This window comes from Vanessa atalanta, chromosome 24 (assembly GCF_905147765.1).
Source record: "Vanessa atalanta chromosome 24, ilVanAtal1.2, whole genome shotgun sequence".
In the NCBI taxonomy this organism is placed as follows: domain Eukaryota; kingdom Metazoa; phylum Arthropoda; class Insecta; order Lepidoptera; family Nymphalidae; genus Vanessa; species Vanessa atalanta.
The window spans coordinates 4,204,745-4,227,072 of record NC_061894.1 but is presented as its reverse complement, the minus strand read 5'-3'; the positions used below and the strand labels follow the sequence as shown (position 1 = coordinate 4,227,072).

Below are 22,328 nucleotides of genomic sequence, written 5' to 3'. Positions count from 1 at the left end.
TATACTTTTGAATATTAAATCAAAAGATGTTCAGCGTTTCGAGGTGTATAATCAGTATAGAACAAAATATTAACTAATAATATTTATATTTAAATACATTACAATACAGCCTATTTTAGAATATCAATCGAAAATAATAGTATTATTGCAAATGTACATATACAAAGGTAACCATTTAGATAGGAAAGAAATGTTTGTCTAATTTCCTCAAACAAGACACAGTAACTAAACGTACATTGATGCAATTATTGAAGATTTTAATGATAAAGTTTCCATTCATTTTTCTTCTACATCAGTCTTAAGCCACTAGTCATACAATAGCAGCGTTTTTATCAAATAGGTAAGAATTTACCAAGTGATATTTACCAATTTATAATATTTTATTTTTTTATAAATAAATAATATTTATAAAAAAAAAAAAAAACTAGGTGCAGATCCATTCTGAGTACAAATAGTAATTATAGCACAGGATTTATATACTATATTGTTTAGTATTTATACAGAGATATACAACGATATATGCAATATATTTTTGTATTTAAAAAAAAAAAAACTAGATTATAAATAAGATACCTTAATTTTTTACATATCAAAGACTTGTATGACCATTTGTTGTTGCCGATGTTCTTCAATATCAAATATTAGAGTACATAGAAGTTGGCATTTATTTATTGAGCAGCAGTCAACAGACGATAAAATGTAAATCTATATTGTTTTTGAAACACAAAGTGTTCACTTTATTTCTTTTTAAAAAATATTTTTATGCATAATTTTTATTGTTACTATTCTACTTTTCCAGTTTTTATTAAATCAGGTAATGAGTTTAACTCATTATATGTATTTATCTTTTTTTTTTATTGGAAATATGTTGTGTAATACCAAATAATTACATAATTCTATTTTGTGTTTACAATTGTAAGAATTCGAATATTTTTTTTTTATTTATGTAAATGTAAGTGTAAGTTCGGTTAACTGCAACGAAAGTACTACGAGTAAGAAAAAACATAAAAAAAAATCAAAAACATTTTTTTACGTATAGTTGAAACCTTTTTCGAATAATCATCACAAGATATAATTATCAGTAGAGATTTTAGAATGTTAATAAATTTTCGGTTCTACGTCATTTTTATGAAGCAGATTGATTACTCGTAGCTAAATGCGACACTGATCCGTAGGTATACGTAATTATGGTACATAACATAGGGGCCTTTAAAAAAAATCTAGTTGTTTGAATTATAACAAAAGAAAAAAAAATATTTTTAGATATCTACGATGTATGTACAAAGAATCTATTTTGTTACGCTTTTTTCGACTAAAGCATTTTTTATTAAATGTTAAACTTACTATGAATATATAAAAAATAAATAAATTGTGTAATAATCCTGTTACAGTCTGAAATCAGTCGATTATAAGTTGAAACAGTTATTCTAACTTTACTTGTAAAATAAAGGTAGTTTGACATTAATACTAACAAACAAAGGGACACGTGTACCACAAGTATCCTCGCAGGAACGCCTATTAAATAATTCTAAACATTGTACCTGTTTTATAATAACACAATGTAATATGGTCTTCATTGTAATAAATATTTTGGACATCAATTTGGTTTTTATTTTTACCTTCCATTAAATTAAATGTTTAAACTATGAAATCATAAGAATGGGACATGTATTGAATTAATGAATGAATTAAATGTAATTAGTTGAAATATATTTTTATTGCTGATCAATCCATTAACAAATAACACATAGACTTAGAACCAGAAATAACAAAAATAAATACCCAACCCACGGTACAATAGTCAAACGAAGAAATGCAGGTGTAGAATATACATTACAAATATGATTTTTTACATGATGTGTTTACATTCGATAGTTATTTAGACAGACATACATTCAATTGTATATATTACAGATTATTCCGAACAACACGGAAATAGGTACCTAAGTGTCTAAATCTGAATTTGAACTAAAATTGTACTAAACACTAACCCCCCGGGAATGCGAGGCCGCTGGAAAAAGTATATCTATAGAAAAATATTAAAATTTTTCCGCGTTAGTCGAAGTAGCAATATTTAGGTCGAATGGAACCCAATAAATGCACGTGTTAACACCAGTCACCGGTATAGGAATGTTCAGAAGTGCCCGCGGCTCCCGTCGCCTTCTGCATCAGCCTGTGAACGAACTGGAAAGCTAGAAAGAATCATTTCACTGTCCGTCTTTTGATTTTTCTCACTTTCCCCGCTTTCGAGGGTTTATTTCTGAGTGATATACTATCTAAATTTGGCAGTTCCGTATCCGTCGACCTGTCGGCCTTCCCCGTAAACACGGGGTTGTCGTTGGCGTCGTGGTCCGAGCTGTCCACTCCGTTCTCCATCCTCACGGGGCTCACGTCCATCTCCTCGTCCGAGTCGTAGTTCCCGTTCGGCTCGTGCCGCTTATACTGGAAATGCCTGTACGTTATCTCCTCGTCGGAGTCTGCCTTCTTGTATCTACGATTGATGTTCTGTAGGGATTGGTTCTTCTGCAGCTCGCCCTGTACTGAGTCCCTGATGTTGACCTCGGAGGTAGACTTGGAGCAGTAGTCCTCCCGGTCAGATTCGGAGTAGTTTCTGGCGAGTGCGCGCGCAGTGGGAGGCGCGGGGGCGGCGGCCGCGGGGGGCGCCGACAGCCGCACCTCGGGCCCTCCACCGTAGATGTCGGTGAAGAACCGCCACAGCTCCTCGCTGAGCTGCGCGTGGTCGGAGCCCGCTTTCAACACGTAGGTCGCATTGCCATCGACTTCCTGGAAAACGAGACATTTATGGTGGTCCAATGCCGACATTTCCAGACAGTATAGCTCATTTCTGTTTTTCAATAAGAATAGAGAGTATCAGCATATTAGTAATGTTTGGATCTTTTCTGCAAAGTTCATTCTCTGCTTACCATCAGTTGAACCATATATTAATAACCTTACTACTATTACAAAAAAAACTAAATTGTTATTTCAACGACGACGCGTTAATATATTGGTCTTCAATTAGAACTAATTATCTCAATTTTAAGTGTATATTTATGACAATGTACTTAAAATTTGAATGCTTTAAATTCAAATTCTTTATTCCAAATTGGAGCATCAGACTTTCTTATTGATCGTCTAAAATCTACCACCGGTTTGGTAACCGGCGATACACTCAACCAGACATTTTGACTCATAAATGCAAATATAATAAATAAATACTTATAATTGAAATATTATGTAAATTATATTATTCAATTTTCATTTTTCTGGTATATGTATGAATTTTCTGATATAGTTACATGTTTACCTGCTTAGTGACTATGGAGGTGTTGTCGACGGGCGGCGGTGGGTGTCGCGACTTGTTTCGCACGAAGGCCTGCCACTGCCGGAACCATTGCATGCTGATCGCGAATATAGCACGGGGTCGTTCTTGCTCCTGAAAAAATATTTTTGTGTAAAACAATTATAATATATTTTTGCTATTGTTATTAATATGCCATTATAAATGTCAACCAATGTAAATGTGAGTAAACCATTATTACTACAGGCACATGGGACATACTATCTAAAGTCTAACAGTTGGCAGCATATTGGCTGGGTAACGATAATTGAACATGAATATCATTAAAGCAAAAAGTCATAAAACGTTGGCTTTGATGTCATACAAGTGATATTTATTTTATTTTTAAAGAAAAGGATATAAATAAATTATATGTTAGAATCACAGTAGTGTTTTAAATTCATAAAAGTTTAAGTAAGATTTTAAAGCACTTTTATTACCTATTAATTGATGGTACCCAACTTAAGTTTTTTTAAGGCATATTGTTTGCCGATTCTCAATTAAAGAGATAATAGGATGATAATAAAACAAACAATCGGATTAAAGAACGAACGAATTAAATCAAGTTTCGTTTAGTGTATTGGTTAGATCCATTATCGTCTTTAAATTTTTTGTGGTGTCACCGAATCATCCGACGATAAAAAAGCATCCGTTTACCTGGAAAAGCGCGTGCAGGTCCGCGAAGGCGGCCAGCTCGCGCGCGCGGCGGGCGCGCAGGCGCTGCGCCGCGCGCGCGCACACGCTGCACTCGTGCGCGTGCGACACGGCCGGGCCTCCGCCGAACCTACGCACCGATAGGTGTTATAGTAAACATTTCATAGAATTCATACTTTTGTATATTTAATATATATGTAATAATTAATTAAATATACAAGCACTAAATTGAATTATTACAATGATGTTCTTTTACTTTAAGTTTAGCATAAGAAAAGGATAACTTTTTGACACACTTCTATTTATTTTTACTCGGTCTTCTAGTGGTTGTATATTTTTGCCGCGAAATATCAATTCCTTCTCGGTACAAATGGTGTTACGGTATGACGGGCATCATACCGGACAGTGCTTGCTTATGGTGAAACTAAAAAGGAGTATTCGCAACGCATGTAAGGGGTGGGTAGTGGGGCACGCACGTGTCGCGCAGGAAGTCCCAGAGCGGCTGCGGCAGGCTGGCGGCGAGCGCGTGCAGGTGCGGCGCGCGCTCGGGCCGCACGCCGCCGTGCACGCACACGAAGTCGCTGTTGTCGATGGGGCCCGGCTCCGCCCACGTGTTGAACCTGCGCGGCGCATCCGTGTGCTGTTAGTCTCGAATATGTTTTGGCGTTATTGTTAACTATTACGAGTTTCGATCGCTCTTACTGGATCGCTGGTCGGTCACTCAGAGGTAGCAAAGCTATGGAGTCATTTATTTTAACATTGTAAAATAAAATGTATGACTCGATAGTTTTACAAAACCATTTTATCAAATTTTTGTTGTAAAAGATGTATTGAGAAGTTAAGAGAAAAAGTTTATAACGTTTAACTAATGAAAAAGATAGAACTTTTGAAATTCAGTATGCAAGACTAACAACTGAGAATATCTTGACAGAGGAACAACTTTTATTGAGCCTACTCGGATTTAGACTAGAAATATACGATATAATACTCTTTAGGTATTCATGTTGAATTTGTAATACTCACTTATTTATCCATGTTTTTGAAATGTAGAATTTGAGGTCATTTGGTTCAGAGCTCGCCGTTTCTAAGATCTCAGCTGCTTTCTGCCGCAGTATCGTCATTTGTGGGTTCACTTTCCTGTGAATGTTTTTTTTTCTATATCATTTAAATCTGGTTTAAGATAATTTATGGACTCGTTTAACTAATTAAAATAAATCTTGAATCAGTTATGCGTGTTTGAATAAGCTGGAGTTAAAAAATAATGGCTTAGTATATTTATTTCTGGTGAATACTTGATTAGTCAAAATGGATGATGAATCGATCTTCGTAAAAGGGCACGTGTCGCGTCAGGCGAGTTGCGTGTGCGTGTGCGTGCGTGCGTGCGCGGGCTCACCTGTAGAACAGCACGTAGGCCTCGCAGGCGGCGAGGTGGTGCGGCGCGAGGGGCGCGACGGCGGCGTCGTCGAAGGCCACCCAGCGCCCGTCGGCCGCGCGCGCCGCGCACGTGTAGTGCCCGCCGCCCGCCGTGCCCGCGTGGCAGATGACGGCGCACAGCGAGTAGCGGCTCACCTTCGACGTGCAATCTGCGGACACAGGGGCTCGATCGATCGCTTAGACTACTAGTCGACGTTTCCCGACCTCCAATTGCCGTCTTTTTTTAAGCTTGGACATTCTTGACAAAATATTAATTACTTGAATATATTGGTGTATAATTAGGAAATAAATAATTTAAATGTTTATATGTCCATAATATAGTAAAACAATTAGAAACATTGTTTTTATTATTTTTATTAAGTAAAATCAATATTAAATTAATCACGTTAATAAAGATAATATTTTAAAGAAACGTAACAAAACCTCACCTTTATGGGTGTAAGGAGCCATATTCAAATCGTTGATAGGAAATGATACCCGAGCGGCGACTTTAGCACTGGACATTAGTTCGTGACGAAACCGTTTCAGATGCACGCAGAGGACTTCCGGGAGACGAATCACGCCGGACATCTTCACGCCGTTGCGGAGCTTGTTGCAGCGGGAACAACTGAAATAGATACATAGAAGCATTAGATATTCCTAATATAATGAAAACATTAGGAATAGACATATTTAGTAGCTACTACTATGTTTTTCAGATTATATGTGACTTTTCCATATTTATTTATGTAAAAAATGAATAGGATTATCAAATTAACTTTAATCATCCCACTGATTAAATGTCTACCTTATACATGTAACTGAGCTGCAAAAATCACCAAGTAGGTACTAAGTTAAGTGTTATTAACACTTTTTTTAAATAATTGGCATAACTAACACAGTGCAAAGATATATTTTGATGTATCAAAATAACCATATACTAAGTATAAAAAAAATAATATGTGTGTGCACGATAAAATTCACATTGAGATGAATTTATTTATCTGTGTTATTATCGGAATTAGAGTTAGTTTACCTGTACATGTTGTCCCCTTTAAGCTCATCGGCACTGAAGAAAGCAGCGAGACAGTCCTGCAGTGAGACGACGGGCCCGTAGAACCAGGACCGCAGCCAACTCAACAGCCACCATATCTGAACCAAATATTGGTAACGTCATTCGGTTGCCTTTATCGGATGAACTTGTAACGTTATTCGTAACGCAATTCATACGGATATAATAACGTTATAATGTTATCGGTACGGTAGTATGACATAAAAGGTTAATTTCATTAATTTGGGATCACTATAGTCAGCCAAACTTTTCTTAATATTTTGCTGAGAGATTTTCTGTCATACAGGTAGTTGGGGCACTAAACATAAGCATATGTGCTTGAGAATTAACATTATCTTTGTCATACGAAACCTTCGGTTTAAGAAGAGTTGGCTCTATTCATTTTGATAAAAGGATAAAGCCAAACAATATAGCAACAAAATATCCATAACTTATAATTTGTGTAATTATATATAGCAGAAAAGACTTTTAAAGTAAAACATCGATAGAATTCAAGTTAATGTTTATGGTAAAATAATGGGCAAATTCTAAAGGAATAAATTAAAAATATGTTTTTTTAATTAATTAACGAAAATATCTTTTTTTATTTTTCTTTACTACTACTAAAGGGTTATTTAAAGCAATGTATGCGGTTTTTATTTTGTCTTAAGATTTTTAATAAAATTTTAGTTCAAATTCTACAGCTGTTACAAAAATATGGTATTTACACTAAAAACTATAACATCAATCACCAAAAGTTGGCGAGTTTGATATCGGTCAGTACTGAATTAAGAGTGCTCACCCAGGAGTCCTGCGCGGCGTGCGGCGCGTGCTGGCTGAGCGCGGGCTGCTGGCAGCGCAGCATGGCCAGGTGCTCGCGCGACGGGATCGGCAGCGACAGGTCCTGGAACGTCTCCATGCGCGTCGACACCTGCAGCCGCATGGCACAATATTATGAGTTCCATCCGGGGGAGGAACTAGCATCGCCGTCGTAGCGTCCGCCGCACTCACCCGATCGCATATGAGACACTGCACGGACGAGAGCAGCTTCCCGTCGAACACGTCGGACACGATGCTGCGGTACCGCGCCCCCCCGCCGCCGTCGCCGCCGCCGCCCGCGCCGCCCGCGCTCCACGTGTGCGGCCTGCCGAGTTTGTAAGCTATTATATAATACTCGGTCGTTGATGCTACTGGCGTGAAACATATTGCTCAATTTTTTTGTAAGTATGATTAAGCGTGATTTGCAATTTTTTTTTAATGTCAAATGTTTCGTTTTAGCTGTAAGTGGTCACCACTGCCCATAGACATCGGTGCCTTGTTACCGATGTCTATGAGTCGATACTCACGGGGGCTCCGGGCGGGGGTCGCGCGGCTCGGGTGCGTCGCTGGCGCCGCTGGAGCACGTCTCGTAGCGCTCCTCCGCCTCGCTCGAGCACGACAGCTCCGACTCCGACCCCACGTCCCGCTGGGTCGAGTCGGAACCTGGAAACAGATCGGATGCACCGTTACCGCGTCGTCCTGACACAGTTACGGTCACGGCGGCCGGTGTCAAATAATATAGGCATTACTTATAATAGTGTTAAATTGTATGCGCAAAAAACTCTCTACACTCCAATCCCCATCGCTTTCATAATCCGATGGTGTCGGATTGCCACACGACCGGTCAGACTTCAAACACAAGGCCTTAACTTGTTTCTGCGCGGCTTTAAATGCCGAGGCACAGGAGTACAACACTGCATCTTCCTAAACCAAGCTGTTAATGAGATTTGCAAGACAGCAAACCTATCCCAGAACCTCGGTTATTGCAGCCTTAATAATAATTCTACTAAACCAAAAGATTTTCGATTTTCGCAACACTAGGTGGCCTGTATTCCCTTGAACTATTCAAGCTTTGTAACCGTAGCTAGACTTGACTTCTATAAAATAGGATTATGGAGTAAGGGGTCACGAATAGTAACTATGAACTATTTTTCCTTTAAAAATAAACAAACAGATAACATTATATCAAAGATTGCATAGACCTGATACCAATAAATGGGGGTACAGAATTCTTACTATGTTAATGTATTTAATCACCATTGATCTGGTGTGTGAGTACGTTGTAGGTGAAGTGGTGGGTGCCCGCGAAGCTCGCCGACCGTCGGTGTCGCGATACGCCTTCCGACTGAGACTGTACCCTGGTAACAGAAATATTTGCATGATTTTTATAATCATTTAATATTCTGACTGTACCTATACTCTATTTCAACCATAACAGGAAAAAGGCCGTATAAACAACATTTGACAGCAAATTGACGTGATACCATTGGTCGAGCATAATTAACCTATGATATTCACTATGGATTTGCGAAAAAATGGCGGTTTGAACGTCGACGAAACTGTTATCGAAATTTTGGAAGTAAAATTAAAGCGGAAATAAGTGGAACTTACACATTACTACTATAGTCTGATATCTATAGTGGAGCCGAGGTGGCCCAGTGGTTAAAACGCGTGCATTAAACCGATGATTTCAGGTTCAAACCCAGGCAGGCACCACTGAATTTTCATGTACTTAATTTGTGTTTATAATTCATCTCATGCTCGGCGGTGAAGGAAAACATCGTGAGGAAACCTGCATGTGTCTAATTTCAACGAAATTCTGCCACATGTGTATTCCGCTAACCCGCATTGGAGCAGCGTGGTGGAATATGCTCCAAACCTTCTCCTCAAAGGGAGAGGAGGCCTTTAGTCCAGCAGTGGGAAAATTTACAGGCTGCTAATGCTAAAAAAAAAATGCTATAGTCTGTGTTCATGTAATAGTGCCCTTATAATTCTAAAAACTCTTCTATGTATGTTGTAAATCGAACCAATAGTGGTTTACGTCAACAAAAATACTTAGCTTTATTTAGTTGTAAATCATTTTAATATATTTATGACGATATTAAAGTATGGCTGGTGTGACGTCATTGTAAGTATAAAAAGTTATTCTGCGTATTGCCTATCAGTTACTCCGTACACAGGTCGCAGGAGGGGAGGTCGAGGTATAGCAAATTATATTACCTTAAATAGCCATCAGCTCTGGTGTCGCTGTAGGCGGAGGGTGCGGGGGATTTCCGTCTCATTCTCGCGAAGTACGGCGCGTCACTGGCTGTCGATACAAAATATATTTAACCATCGATTAATACATCATTCCAATAATATTTCTTAGACAATGTACGTTACTAAGGCTGTTGTTGTTTAATTATTGAAAATGTATTATCACTCATTTTATCAATCATTAATTAATATTATGAATTCATTTTAAGGCCTGCCGATTTAACGGATTTATTTTTATACAAAATCATGAAAATTTTTGTTTAAAAAAAATCGAAATAACGCCGACAACCTATCAATAGGTTATATTTATGTGCATATATTGACTATTTAATTGCACACATCTTATAGCTAAGAAGAAAACCATCCACAAGATCGTGAACTTGTTAAACCAGCACGTGAGAAAGAGATAGCAATATTATGTTTGAATACACGTGAGTATAATTATTGTAACTTCTGGTACAAATATTTTATAATTGTTGAATCTTATAAATTAAATTAGTTAATATAAAAACAATTAAAGAATAATATCATTGTGTTCTGTATTACCTCCTGATGAAGCAGCTCTCCGTCTAATATGTACATTCCTGACGTCATGGTCACCGTCTGCTTCTGAAGTCAGCTTATCTTCTGACGTGCTGTCCCACACCTGGGGGAAAACTTGTTGTTTTTAATATCCCTATATGTATTTAGTAAATGGTGATGCGTTATTACTATATATAATACTCAACATATACAAAGCTATTATATTGTTACTTATACATATGAAATACTCCGATTAAATTATAGTTATTATTTTACTGACTTGGGCAGAAATGTACCAACTCACATAAGCGCTTATACAAATTGTTAAGATTAAGTAAAAGTAAATAAATAATGAAACATATTTAAAGTAACATGCTCATCATTATTGTTACATACATACATATGTAATTTAATTTAATTTAACAGGGTTACTGCCACTATCAAATCAAATCATATCAAAATATACTTTATTCAAGTAGGCTTTTACAAGCACTTTTGAATCATCATTTAACAAACTATATTAAGTGAAGCTACCGTAAATAAATATGGTTTTCACTTTTGAATATTAATAAATTTTTTTAGCGGTACAGTCTGCCGGTACATTTTTGTATAACACGGTATTTTTAATGAGTAACATATATCTTCTCGTTTTCCTACAATATGTCCGTGTACAGAGCCTGTTTACGAATGATATCCATTGATTTAAATTTTTGTCTAGTTGATTGTATTTACTAGTACCAAGTATTATTTCGCACATTTGTTATTTGTGAATAAAGAAATGTATCTATTTGTATATTTTTAATACATATCAATTTTTTTAATACTCATAATACCATAAATATCCCACTACTGGATTAAGGGCAATTCTCCTAATAAGAAGAATTATTTTACACATATGTATCTGATCTGATTTAAGGTCAAGTTCAACTAATATGATCAGGTTATGTTATTTTTATTATTACAAAATGAAGTTCTAAGACAACGATCACATTAAATTTGAGTTACATATGATAAACGGTTACTGGCTAAAACAATATTTCCGTACCGGTTCTTTTAACTCTTCATGCAGCTGATCGAGGAAGCATCGCAGGAACTCCTGCGTATCATGTTGGTGGTATCCTCGGAACATGGGGTGTACCTGATGACGAATAATATTATTTAGCTTTGCGCAAGTACTAAGTACTAGGTCCCGGGTTCGATTCCCGGCCAAGTCGATTTAGAAAGAATTCATTAGTTTTCTATGTTGTCTTGGGTCTGGGTGTATGTGGTACCGTCGTTACATCTGATTTTCCATAACACAAGTGCTTTAGCTACTTACATTGGTATCAGAGTAATGTATGTGATGTTGTCCAAAATTTATTTATTATTATTATTGTATTTTTATATTGCGGTGTAAATGATCCAGTAATTAAAATGTAGACATATTATTTCTTATTGCTAATATCACACCAATAATAATTATTTATAATAATTTTAAACTTATTTATTAGAAAATACATATTGAAGTATACATACATTCCGTATTCCATAGAGAATACCATTAGGTACAACATAGCCTCTAGTTTTCCTGCTCCACATTTCTTTAATTAATTTTTGGTATGCTCTGGAAAAAAAATGTTACAATTATGTCACCAAAACCAAAAAACAAAAAAAATATATAAACGAAGAATAATCAATTATATCTAAAGATGATATATACATCGAATTGAGCAAGTGTTGTGTGTAGAATTGTATATTTAAAGACTTTTTATTAGCTTATAATAGTAATATATACTGTCGAGGCAGCTAGTTCAGACATGTCCTCAATAGATGCCGCTAGTTAGAGAAGCATTGCTTCGTCTTCAAATAACGTTTGAGTGTATTGAGTTACTGGCAGTTTGCAGTCAGTGTTGTGACGGCGTCCGTGGTTGCCAAGGAAATTAGGACAAAATAAGGAAAGATTTATTGTTCGTTTCAATGGTAAGAACGATTATAACGGTTCTAATATGGAATGATTCGAAAAAAGTCACTAAAGCTAAGCGTTCGTCTGTCGTGCTTTCTGGTGCAGTGTAGAAATAAGCGGAGGCCGCACGCACCGGCTGAGGCCCGGCTTGCCGTCGCCGGCCAGCACGGCCACGGCGGCGGCGCACTCCAGGAAGTAGGACGTGAGCGGCTGCGTGTTGCTGAGCGCCTGCAGCGCCGCGTTCATGTAGCACGTGTTGCCCATGTTCTGCAGCCCCACCAGCCCTGCACGACGCCACGTTTTACGTAGGATTATAACGAAAGCATTTATAATAATTAAATAGCCCATTTATTGAAAGGCTATATACATATATTTACGGCCAGTATTGCATTATGCAACACCCCACGGGGTCACAGTAAAGTTTACTACTGGTGAAAATACATGTAGTAGATGGGCCTGCAATAATTATTTTAAATATATCTAATTAAACTTACGCTCTATAATACACGAGATGTTATATTCTCCAATTGATCACAGTAAGCTACATTGATCATTACAAATCTGTCCGTCCAAAGTGATCAAAGCAAGGTGTATTATTAAGCGAGATCCCGGAATGGCAAGTATTACCTTTTGGCCGCTGTTCTTCGTCGTACTCCATATCATCCGGGTCGAGATCCTCGTCCGAGTTGACACTGATCCCGACCAAGCCTGGACGTGTGGTCACCGACATATCTTCCACTGTTGTTGAATCTGGACTCATCTGAAAATTATCATATTATTTTTTTTAGCATTAGCAGCCCGTAAATGTCCCACTGCTGGGATAAAGGCCTCCTCTCCCTTTGAGGAGAAGGTTTTGGAGCATATTCCACCACGCTGCTCCAATGCGGGTTGGCGGAATACACATGTGGCAGAATTTCGTTGAAATTAGACACATGCAGGTTTCCTCACGATGTTTTCCTTCACAGCCGAGCACGAGATGAATTATAAACACAAATTAAGCACATGAAATTTCAGTGGTGCCTGCCTGGATTTGAACCCGAAATCATCGGTTAAGATGCACGCGTTCGAACCACTGGGCCATCTCGGCTCATATTATTTACTTCATGTCATATTATTTACTTGTTTAAAATTGATGTCAGAAGTTGATGTAGTTTGTACTTTGTTTTTATGGTTAAAAATATACATACAATGAAAATATAAGAATCCTAATAGGACCATTCCTTATCTGTCTGTATTCATATTATATTTGATATAATCCACAGAAGACAAACATGATTTTTTAAATATTAGTTTTGATACGCTATAGACAATTATAGCTAATTAGGTGTGCCCGCGACTTAGTGCGCGATTTAATTTAAAAAAAAAAAGTTATTGTTGTATGACAAGTTCCTCCTCCTCCTTCTTTCCCACTCCTTTATATATCAGCTATCTGCCAGTGAAATTTCGTCAAAATCAGTCTAGCCGTTCCAGAGATTAGGCGGAAAACAGACATACAGACAAAAATTGAAAAAAACAAGACAAACAGACGGACAAAATGTTATTTTGGTATGTGTATGTACATATGCATTTAGTGAAAAGCGGTTACTTTAATATTACAAACAGACACTCCAATTTTATTACTTTCTTTTAAGCAGAGAGCCATAAAAAAGAGGTAAGTTAACTAATAGACGGTTTGTCTGAGGATATTGAAAAACAATAATTTTACTTTATCTAACAAGGAAAACTTCAAACTAGCAACAGAAGGTAGTCAGAAAGATAAAATGGTAAAATATAGCCACTTAAAAGTTTTCTCAGATGATATTGATAAGATATTCAAATTTAAAAAAGATAATATATGTAAATACTATATATAAATGAAAATAAATAATTTCAATTTAAGAGAACATATATTTTATATATGTAGTGTTATATACTTAATAATAAAATAGATGGAACGTTATTCCAGAAGTGTTACTTACTTTTGCCTGCGCAAGCGCGGCTCTGATGTGTACCTCTTTTTCGCACAAGTAGCACCATATTCGCTCGGTCGATATGTTCATATGAACACAATGGGATGAAAAATTCTGTAATAAAAAAAAAAAACATTTTACAAAAATACTGGTATTCTAAAAAAAAATAGTGTTTGACAAATAATTGATCTGTTCGAGGATAACTAATCATTTTTATAACACCAATATCTTCTTAACCAATCAGCCAAACAGACACGCGAATCCATTCATTGGGTTACATTTTTTCCTAAATATAATATCATTTTTACAAATGCATTTGGTTTGAGTCGAAGACTTTTGTCTCCACAAACAAATTCTGACGTGAGACTCTGTTATAAGTAAAATATAATCCCATCAAAAACATAAATGTAAAAATGAGAGCCAAGTTAAATATTATGATATATACCTTGGTTTTTGTCTTCAACGATAAAAGAAGTGAGATCTAAATTTGTGCCAAGTTAAATAGTCCTTTCTGAAATTTATTTATAACTACATAAAATATCATTTCTTCTTATAACTTGGGGTAATATATTGTTGCCTAAGGTCTGACTTAAGTTAAGACTAAGACTTAAGCTCTCTTGTGTCTTGATTTGACTTGGACCTAAATTGATAAGATGTACTCCATCTAAGTTTTTAACTCTAGAGAGGCCAACGTAAGCCTGCTTTTTACTTAATATAGAAGAGCCTATGTCGAAAAGAGCACCGTCAAGGCGAAGGCCTTGTGATTTGTGTATAGTAGTAGAATATGCTAAGCAAATAGAGAATTGTTTCTTTTGAACATATCTGTACATTACTTAATATCTGTAACTTGGTTTGGCTTCTAGTTCGCAAATTAAATTATGTTTAAATTGAATTGTTATTTTACGTGCACTATTGCTGTTGTCGACGTCCTCAATGTACTTTCTCTATTTTTCCATTGGACCCATTCACTAGTTCTTTGCTGACATCAGCATGCTCGCTCGATACTGTTCTTCCAGGCAATAAGGATCCCCGTTTGTAGCGCTAGATTACAAACTTAAGTCATTCCTGTTACGATATACATACTCTACTACAGTCTCACGAAACCTATTTTATTGTTGTATACTAGTATACTCAAACAAAAAAATATGCAGTCGAATAGACTAGGCAGCTTCCATCGGAAGGCATTGAAATAATTCTTATGAGCGCGGTTGCCACTCGCTCAGACACGTCCGAGTTAAGGTTTAATCACAACGCTTCTAACCCGCTGCTTCGGCGTCACGTCGCGCGCCGTGTACCGAAATGCCTATTTTTTTATTTTTTTTAAGTATATATATAGATATTGCACCATTGATGTGCGCTAAATGCTAGTTAATAACGTAATAAATACCAAAGTCGGCTATACTAATAAGTAATAAAACGGAAATATTTGGATTTAAAAAACTTAAGGGTGGTATTCAACTTGTTATATATTCACGTGAAGACCTTAAAATCCACATTAAGACCGGCTGTCATAAGTTTTGATTGCTGGTTCTTACATAATTTTTTTTTATTACAGTTATCACAGGAACTAAGTATATAAGTGTTTCTATAGACCCAATAAAATGAAAAATTATAATAAAATGATAAAAAATTACCAGTTTCAGATTTTTTCCTTCATATTGGCCTAATTATCTACCTGCATACCAAATTTCAAGTTTCTAGGTCACCTGGAAGTAGGTTATAGTTTTGATCTATAGGTCAGTCAGTGATAAAAATGTCGATTTTTAGACGTTAATATCTAAATAACCATTTGAGATGCGTTTATGAAATTTAGAACACATATGTATCTCGCGAGTCTCAATATATGAGCCAAATTTGACACATTTATGTCAAATAGTTTTTGAGTTATGAGGAGGTCAAAAGTGGCTCCAAATGGTTCGTGTAATATTACACACGGTGCTGCACGCCAGTTCTGTTACTAGAACTTGGCTGACACGCTACCGCGTGTCTAGATACTCAGAGCAATGAGAGACATTAATTATCTAATTAAGCAAAGACAATTGAATCTCTAAATACTTAGTATTTATTGATTTCTAGGCAGGAAATGCGAGAATTTATTTGTACTTTACTCACATACTTTGTAATTAACATGATGGAAGTAAGTAACTCCTGAGTCTCTTACTGGTTCTTCTCGGAAGAATCAACTTACCGAATTGGTACATGTAATTCAATACTGTAACGTGATGATTCAAAAGTGTCTTTATGAGTCTAATATATATAAAAAAATATTTTGATTTTTGACTCCGAATACAAACAAAGGCACGCATTAATTTTCGCACCGTTAATAGGCTTGTATTATTATTAAACGAACTCCAGATAATAATGAGACCTTCATATTTCTGACAATTGAATGCAATCGACAAGAGCGTGTTGATTAAACGATTAGATTAAACAGCACGTGTTCAATTAAGCTATTCAAATGTAATCTAATTAAAAAAAAAAATCTTCCTACTTTGAACACCTAATTAACAGATTACCGATTTAGTTTTCCTGTTATTAAAGTCATCGTCTACATATATATTCTAATTAAAAATACCCGTCGTAAGTTTTTGTGAACGTATTTAATACCCGCTCTAATCTCAGAATTATCAATTTATTTTCTCATTCATTCTCGAAGTAGTTTAGGTACTTGATTAATGCATATTTTGTGAAAATTTACGTATATGTAATATGTAAAATTTATGTAATAATTTTTTATGGTATTGGTTGGCGGACGAGCATATGGGCCACTTGATGGTATGTGGTTACCGCCCATTGACAAAGCGCTGTAACAAATATTAACCATTCCTTACACCTATGCGCCATCAACCTTGGGAATTAACATGTTATGTCCCTTGTGCCTGTGATTACACTGGCTCACTCACCCTTCTAATCGGAACATAACAATACAGAGTACTGTTATTTGGCGGTAGAATATCTGATGAGTGGGTGGTCCCTACCCAGACGGGCTTGCATAAAGCCCTACCACCAAGTAAAATGTCAGAGTGTGCGTGAGACGACTAAGAGTAAAGGCAGCCAAAAAAAAAATACAAATTATCTTATATTTTTTAAGTTTATTTCAGACATTTATTTATTAACGTGAAGGGGCGCGCCTTTAATATGAAAGATAAGCATGACTAAACAAAATTGCCATTTGATATTAACCAATTGATAGTTTCTTTCTTTTCTAATTATAGACTACAAGTGTCCTTTGAGGATCACAGAGATGGCTTTGTGCGTAACCATTTGATTATGTTCAACAAAGGCGATTATGCTCTTGTAACTCTTTTATGCCCTTTGAACTCCGAGCTATATCGGACTTATTTATGTGTATATTATTTTTAGTTAAAGCTTGTTATCCAGACTAATATTATAAATGAGTTTTTTTTATGCTTCCACGCCTAACTTAGCAAACGATCGTATCATTTCGTATACACGTTGCCAGAGCTACAGAGAAGGGCAAAGGCAGGGGGAAACTTGTGATTAACAAAACAAGCTATTAACATCACCAATGCGTTTTAGTAATTTAATTACTTTATTGTATTTGTCTTTGGCTGTCTATCAATTATAAAACTCTTATAATATTCTAAAAAAAAGAAAAATATTTATTTTTAAACGATAATTATCTCGTTAATTTATTATTTATGATAACTTTAAGTTTATTATATTTCGATTACAATATTTAGACGAAGATTTATAAATTTTGTTTCGTACGATTATTGAATTGAAACATACATGAGGGTAGAGTATCTGAAGGCTTGGCACAGGTTCATCTTACAAATTGACCTTAATCCAACCATCGCTCTAGAGTCTTGGCATTGATTAATATCTTAATTATTTTCAAAAAAAAATACTACATAAGTGTAATTCTTTTAATTGGCAACTAACGCGTCTCTACTATGAAAAACCTACACTCTCACCTCAGCTTCAATCTAAACGCTGATTGGTTATTACGTATTTTTAACACAACTATAAAAATTACACACAAATTTAAACATTAAATATTTTTATTTTTTTTAATAAAATAAACATTGTAAAATAAATATACAACCTTTTAAGACACGATACATGGTGACAAATGTCAAATACAATTCAGGTTTACCATACCGAATTTACTTCTTTCGTCTTTTTGTAATGTAAGGTGTGAAGTTGTCTATTTCGAGCGGATAGACACTTTTCACGGTGAGAACGCAATGGTAACAATGTTGAACTATGTTGAAAAATCTATTCGTCTTTTCAAAAACCGTTTGTTTGATTTCAAGGTTTCAAGATACTTTGACATAAGTTACTTTTCCATACAGGACATATGTAGGTACAATAACAATGCGACGTTATGTTTTATATAATAATTATATTTCACTAGTTGTCTTCCGCGGTTTCGTTCGCGTTTTAGGGGTTGGTCGTTAGGTGTTAACCTATCGCCTTCTTTGGAATTCACACTTGCTTCATACTATGTTCAATAGCGCCATAGTCATTTTTGAAGCGTCAATAGCGCAATGGTTTACGGGCAGCCTAACGATGTAAAAAGGCGCAGCATCGGTCCTGACCCCTTGGACTATTGTCGTACCCCCTCCTAACATAAGTGATAAGCTTAAAAGGAGGGGTAGTAGGAATATTAGTAATTCTTTAATTAATTTGGGGCATTGCTAGTATATATATATAATATAATAAAAAATAAATAAACGAAGTTTACCCGTGAAAGAGCAACAGACAAGAGTTTCTTTAGACTAGAATAAAATATCATCGGAAATAGCTTTTACCTTTTGGTGTAAGGTGCTGTGATCATTTTTAACTTCAGAGCATCCGATGTGATGGCAGTCTGGCTGCAGGCAGATCCAGAGGTTCGGGCCGGGACATCCACAGTCGAAACATGTTAAATTCTGAAACAAATGTCAAAATATATAATTACACATAATAGGTAACTCGACAGAAAAATAAGTGTAAGGGATACAGGGTTCACATTTGTATTTAAGTTTCTTTATTCCATTATAACATTTAAATGCCTGAAGAGGTAGGATATGAGGTGTTACCTCTCATACCCGGTTGAAAATAGCTTCTAATTTTTGACATCGTTTTAATTAGTTATTTCTTCTAAATTTTTAAGTGGTACTAAGTTTTCTAGGTTTCCTGTGTTGTTCTTGTTATGGCAACGGAAAAAAACAGAACTTTCTGAGGGTCTTTAATATTAATATACTATTGTAGGGGTCCGAAAAGCTGCATTATGGAAAAAGAGATTAGAAAGGACAGTTTCTAAATGGATGACGGTGATCCTATATTTTGTTCAACAAAAAAGAGAATAAAAATATATCAATATTGAGCCATGGAGACCTTTCAAGATAAATCTGGGTAGAAGAGAGATGTTGGTGTATATCTGATATAAATCTTTAACTGATTTAAATTATATGATGATAAAATATCTGCTTTCTTAAAGCCAAAGTGGGGGAGGAGCCCACTTTTCATTAATCATTCAAGATTCATAATAAGATGTACAGTGATCTTTGCCAAAGTGGATGATAAAGATTTAGCTCTATATGAATTACAAGAGAGGTTGGAATTGGTTTGATATGATGGATACCAAAATTTTAGACTTCCAAGGACACTTTCTTGAATAAAACCGGTTTCAATGAATTTTAAATTAATCTTAATATTTGTGTTAATTAATGCATTTGCAAGTCAGATATCTTATTGATTAATGTTAGGAATGAAACAGTTAGTAAAAAGTAAATTATATTGTCTTTTACTGGTGTTAGTATATATAATATTTTACAGTACATACACCAAAAGACTATGTAAGAGTAGGATCTATGGCGGAGGACTCTAGTAATAAAATCAGTCATATAGTGTTATTAATAATTAAACAAAACACTCAACAGGGATAATAATATGATTATGAAGCAAGATATTTCATATGCCATAGTACATATTATTACTGTTCAATAATAATTATAATTAATAAACAAAAAAATAATTAAAAAGAGTGAGCCTTTTAGTTCTATAGAGCCAAGATGGCCCAAGTGGTTAGATCACGTGCATCTTAACCAATGATTGCGGGTTCAAGCCTAGGCAAGCACCACTGAATTTTCATGTGCTTAATTTGTGTTTATAATTCATCTTGTGCTCAGCGGTGAAAGAAAACATTGTGTGGAAACCTGCATATGTCTTATTTCAACAAAATTCTACCACATGTGTATCCACCAACCCGCAGTGGAGCAGCATAGTGGAATATACTCCAAACCTTCTCCCCAGCAGAGGCCTTAGGCCAGAAGTGGGTATTAATGTTGTATGTTGTCTTAGTCCGATATGATGTGTAACATCTGATATTTCACTTTGGTTCGAAGCAATATTAACATAACATCCTCTCGGAAAATGGGTTGGAACCATCTGAAGGTCATCTAGAACCATGGTTAAATCAAATAGCGCACCTCCCCAGCTTCCCGTTAAACACTTCCATTTCTTTTCATGAAATCTCTTATATTTCAAGAAAACGAGAGAAAAGATTATGCAAGCTGCTTTTGGTATAAATTTACTTTTATATTTTTGCATACTATGTATGCGTATAGTATAAATAAATGAACTTTTTATTTCAATTTCAATTTAGCGGTTAGCGCAGCTATATCCTGCACTGCTATCTGTTCTAGATTAATATGTCACTAGTAGTAATATATACTATTTAATCATTGTATTATAAATAAAGACCTTAACTACTTATATCCACTTTAAGTTGACTACCCACTTTAAATAACAGCTTCGTCCACGTTTAAAATGCAATTTTTTTTAAAATCCATAGTGAATATCAAAGAATATTCAAGCTCTTAACTAATTATATCACATGAGTTTGATGTCAAATGTTGTTGGAAATGTTTGGCTTTTGTCCTATTGTGGTTAAGGTAGACTGTATAGTAGCTGTATGACACCAGCTCCTATGACTAATCCTTGGAAACCAATGATTAAGTACTTTGAGCACTGTTTGAGATTTATATTGGGTGTTGGTTTCTGATGATGAAATATTGAATTAGTGTGATATCATAAGTTTTTCCTGTTATGTCAATAAAACATTCAGTTTTTAACTTTATTAACAATATTGATTGATTTATTCTTCAAATAAAATATTTCGAAATTCGAAAAAAGTAGTGCAATTTAAAAAACATACAAATATCTAACTATGAAGAATATAGTTATTCATATTGAACTCTGTACTATATTTGCATGTATTTTATTCAACACTTTACATAATGTTTGTTATATAAACTGTGTTAGTGTGTTATGGTTAAAGTTTTTATTTACTTTGTCATTATTTACAAGGAAATTTCTATGAAAGAACCTTTACGGAAAAAACTTAAATAATCGGTAAACAACAACAAAGTACCAGGAACTCATAAAGTATTGGTGGTACGAACAGTAACGTTTTGCCAATTGAATTTAGTTTACATAGCAGACAGTACATTGCACAATAAGAACACAAGTAAAGAATGCTAATTACCAATTACACTGATATTACGTTTGAGGTTAGGTGTAATAAAAATTATACGGGCATACCTCCTTAGACTGCCACAGGTCCTTTTCCAGGAAGTCAACAAGCTTGTTTAGATGTTCACACGTCACGCCTTTGTCCATTGCGAAAATTTTAACTTTGTAGCGAGGAAATACGTTAATATCAATAAGAAATTATTGAATCACAGTAGTCCCGCAAATAAACATTTTCTAAATTGTGAGGATTGCTTGAGTTATTGTAAAAATAGTGGTAATAGATAAGAAAATAAGATTAAGAGAGCACATTTCGGATAAAGGCTGATAATTTAATTTAATTTACAGGAATTTCTAACACAAAACGTTCCGTGACGAGCGAAAAGTCAGATCAGAATTCAATAGACTATAAAATATGCGTTTAACGTATGTTTTTAATTTTTTTTTGTCAGTAATCTTTAATAAATGTCATTTGTTATCAATCAAACTTTTTGAAATATGAATAGCGTATATTTAAGTCATAATTTATGAGTAATCATAACTTTATTTAAGTTTGATCTGTTAACTGCCTTTTAATTCAATAAAATAATTCTACGTTAATATTTGTGAATTTATTTGAAAACGAAATAATTACTGTTATAAATAAATTATTTTGCGGAACTTGATGTAATATTGGTTTGTCCAAAAATTAAGTAGATTTATTGTTTTATTTTTGTGCTTTGGGATATTGCTTTGTAAAATTAAGGCTGTAGACAGAAGGAAAATTGGCTATTGTGTGTTGAGTGATACGAAGAATCTTTTAGGAATAAAATATTTTTATACAATTAATTCTGGCACTAGCTTATTTATCAAAGGTGACAATGACAGTGTGACGATCAGTTTGTAAATCTTTATTACACT

At 35.1% G+C, this 22,328-nt stretch overlaps 2 protein-coding genes across 3 annotated transcripts in view; one reads left to right on the top strand and one right to left on the bottom strand.

Annotated features, from left to right (window-relative positions):
• Positions 1-1,698: 1,698 nt before the first annotated feature.
• LOC125073615 (ubiquitin carboxyl-terminal hydrolase 33) lies at positions 1,699-21,821 on the bottom strand. The gene is made up of 21 exons (XM_047684519.1): positions 21,501-21,821; positions 18,725-18,844; positions 13,956-14,060; positions 12,625-12,757; positions 12,131-12,281; positions 11,571-11,658; positions 11,101-11,193; positions 10,080-10,179; positions 9,498-9,585; positions 8,535-8,635; positions 7,805-7,940; positions 7,470-7,602; positions 7,261-7,389; positions 6,444-6,559; positions 5,857-6,035; positions 5,388-5,577; positions 5,018-5,131; positions 4,471-4,614; positions 3,998-4,124; positions 3,308-3,436; positions 1,699-2,784 (listed from the first exon to the last, which is right to left on the bottom strand). Exons 1-21 carry the CDS (start codon positions 21,576-21,578, stop codon positions 2,203-2,205), a joined length of 3,036 nt encoding a protein of 1,011 aa, XP_047540475.1. The 5' UTR covers positions 21,579-21,821; the 3' UTR covers positions 1,699-2,202.
• Positions 16,965-22,328, top strand: part of LOC125073616 — a 165,595-nt gene continuing 160,231 nt past the window's right edge. For both annotated transcript variants that reach the window (XM_047684520.1, XM_047684521.1), the window contains exon 1: positions 16,965-16,975. The gene's annotated coding sequence lies outside the window, so the exon portion shown is untranslated. The remainder of the gene's footprint in view (positions 16,976-22,328) is intronic.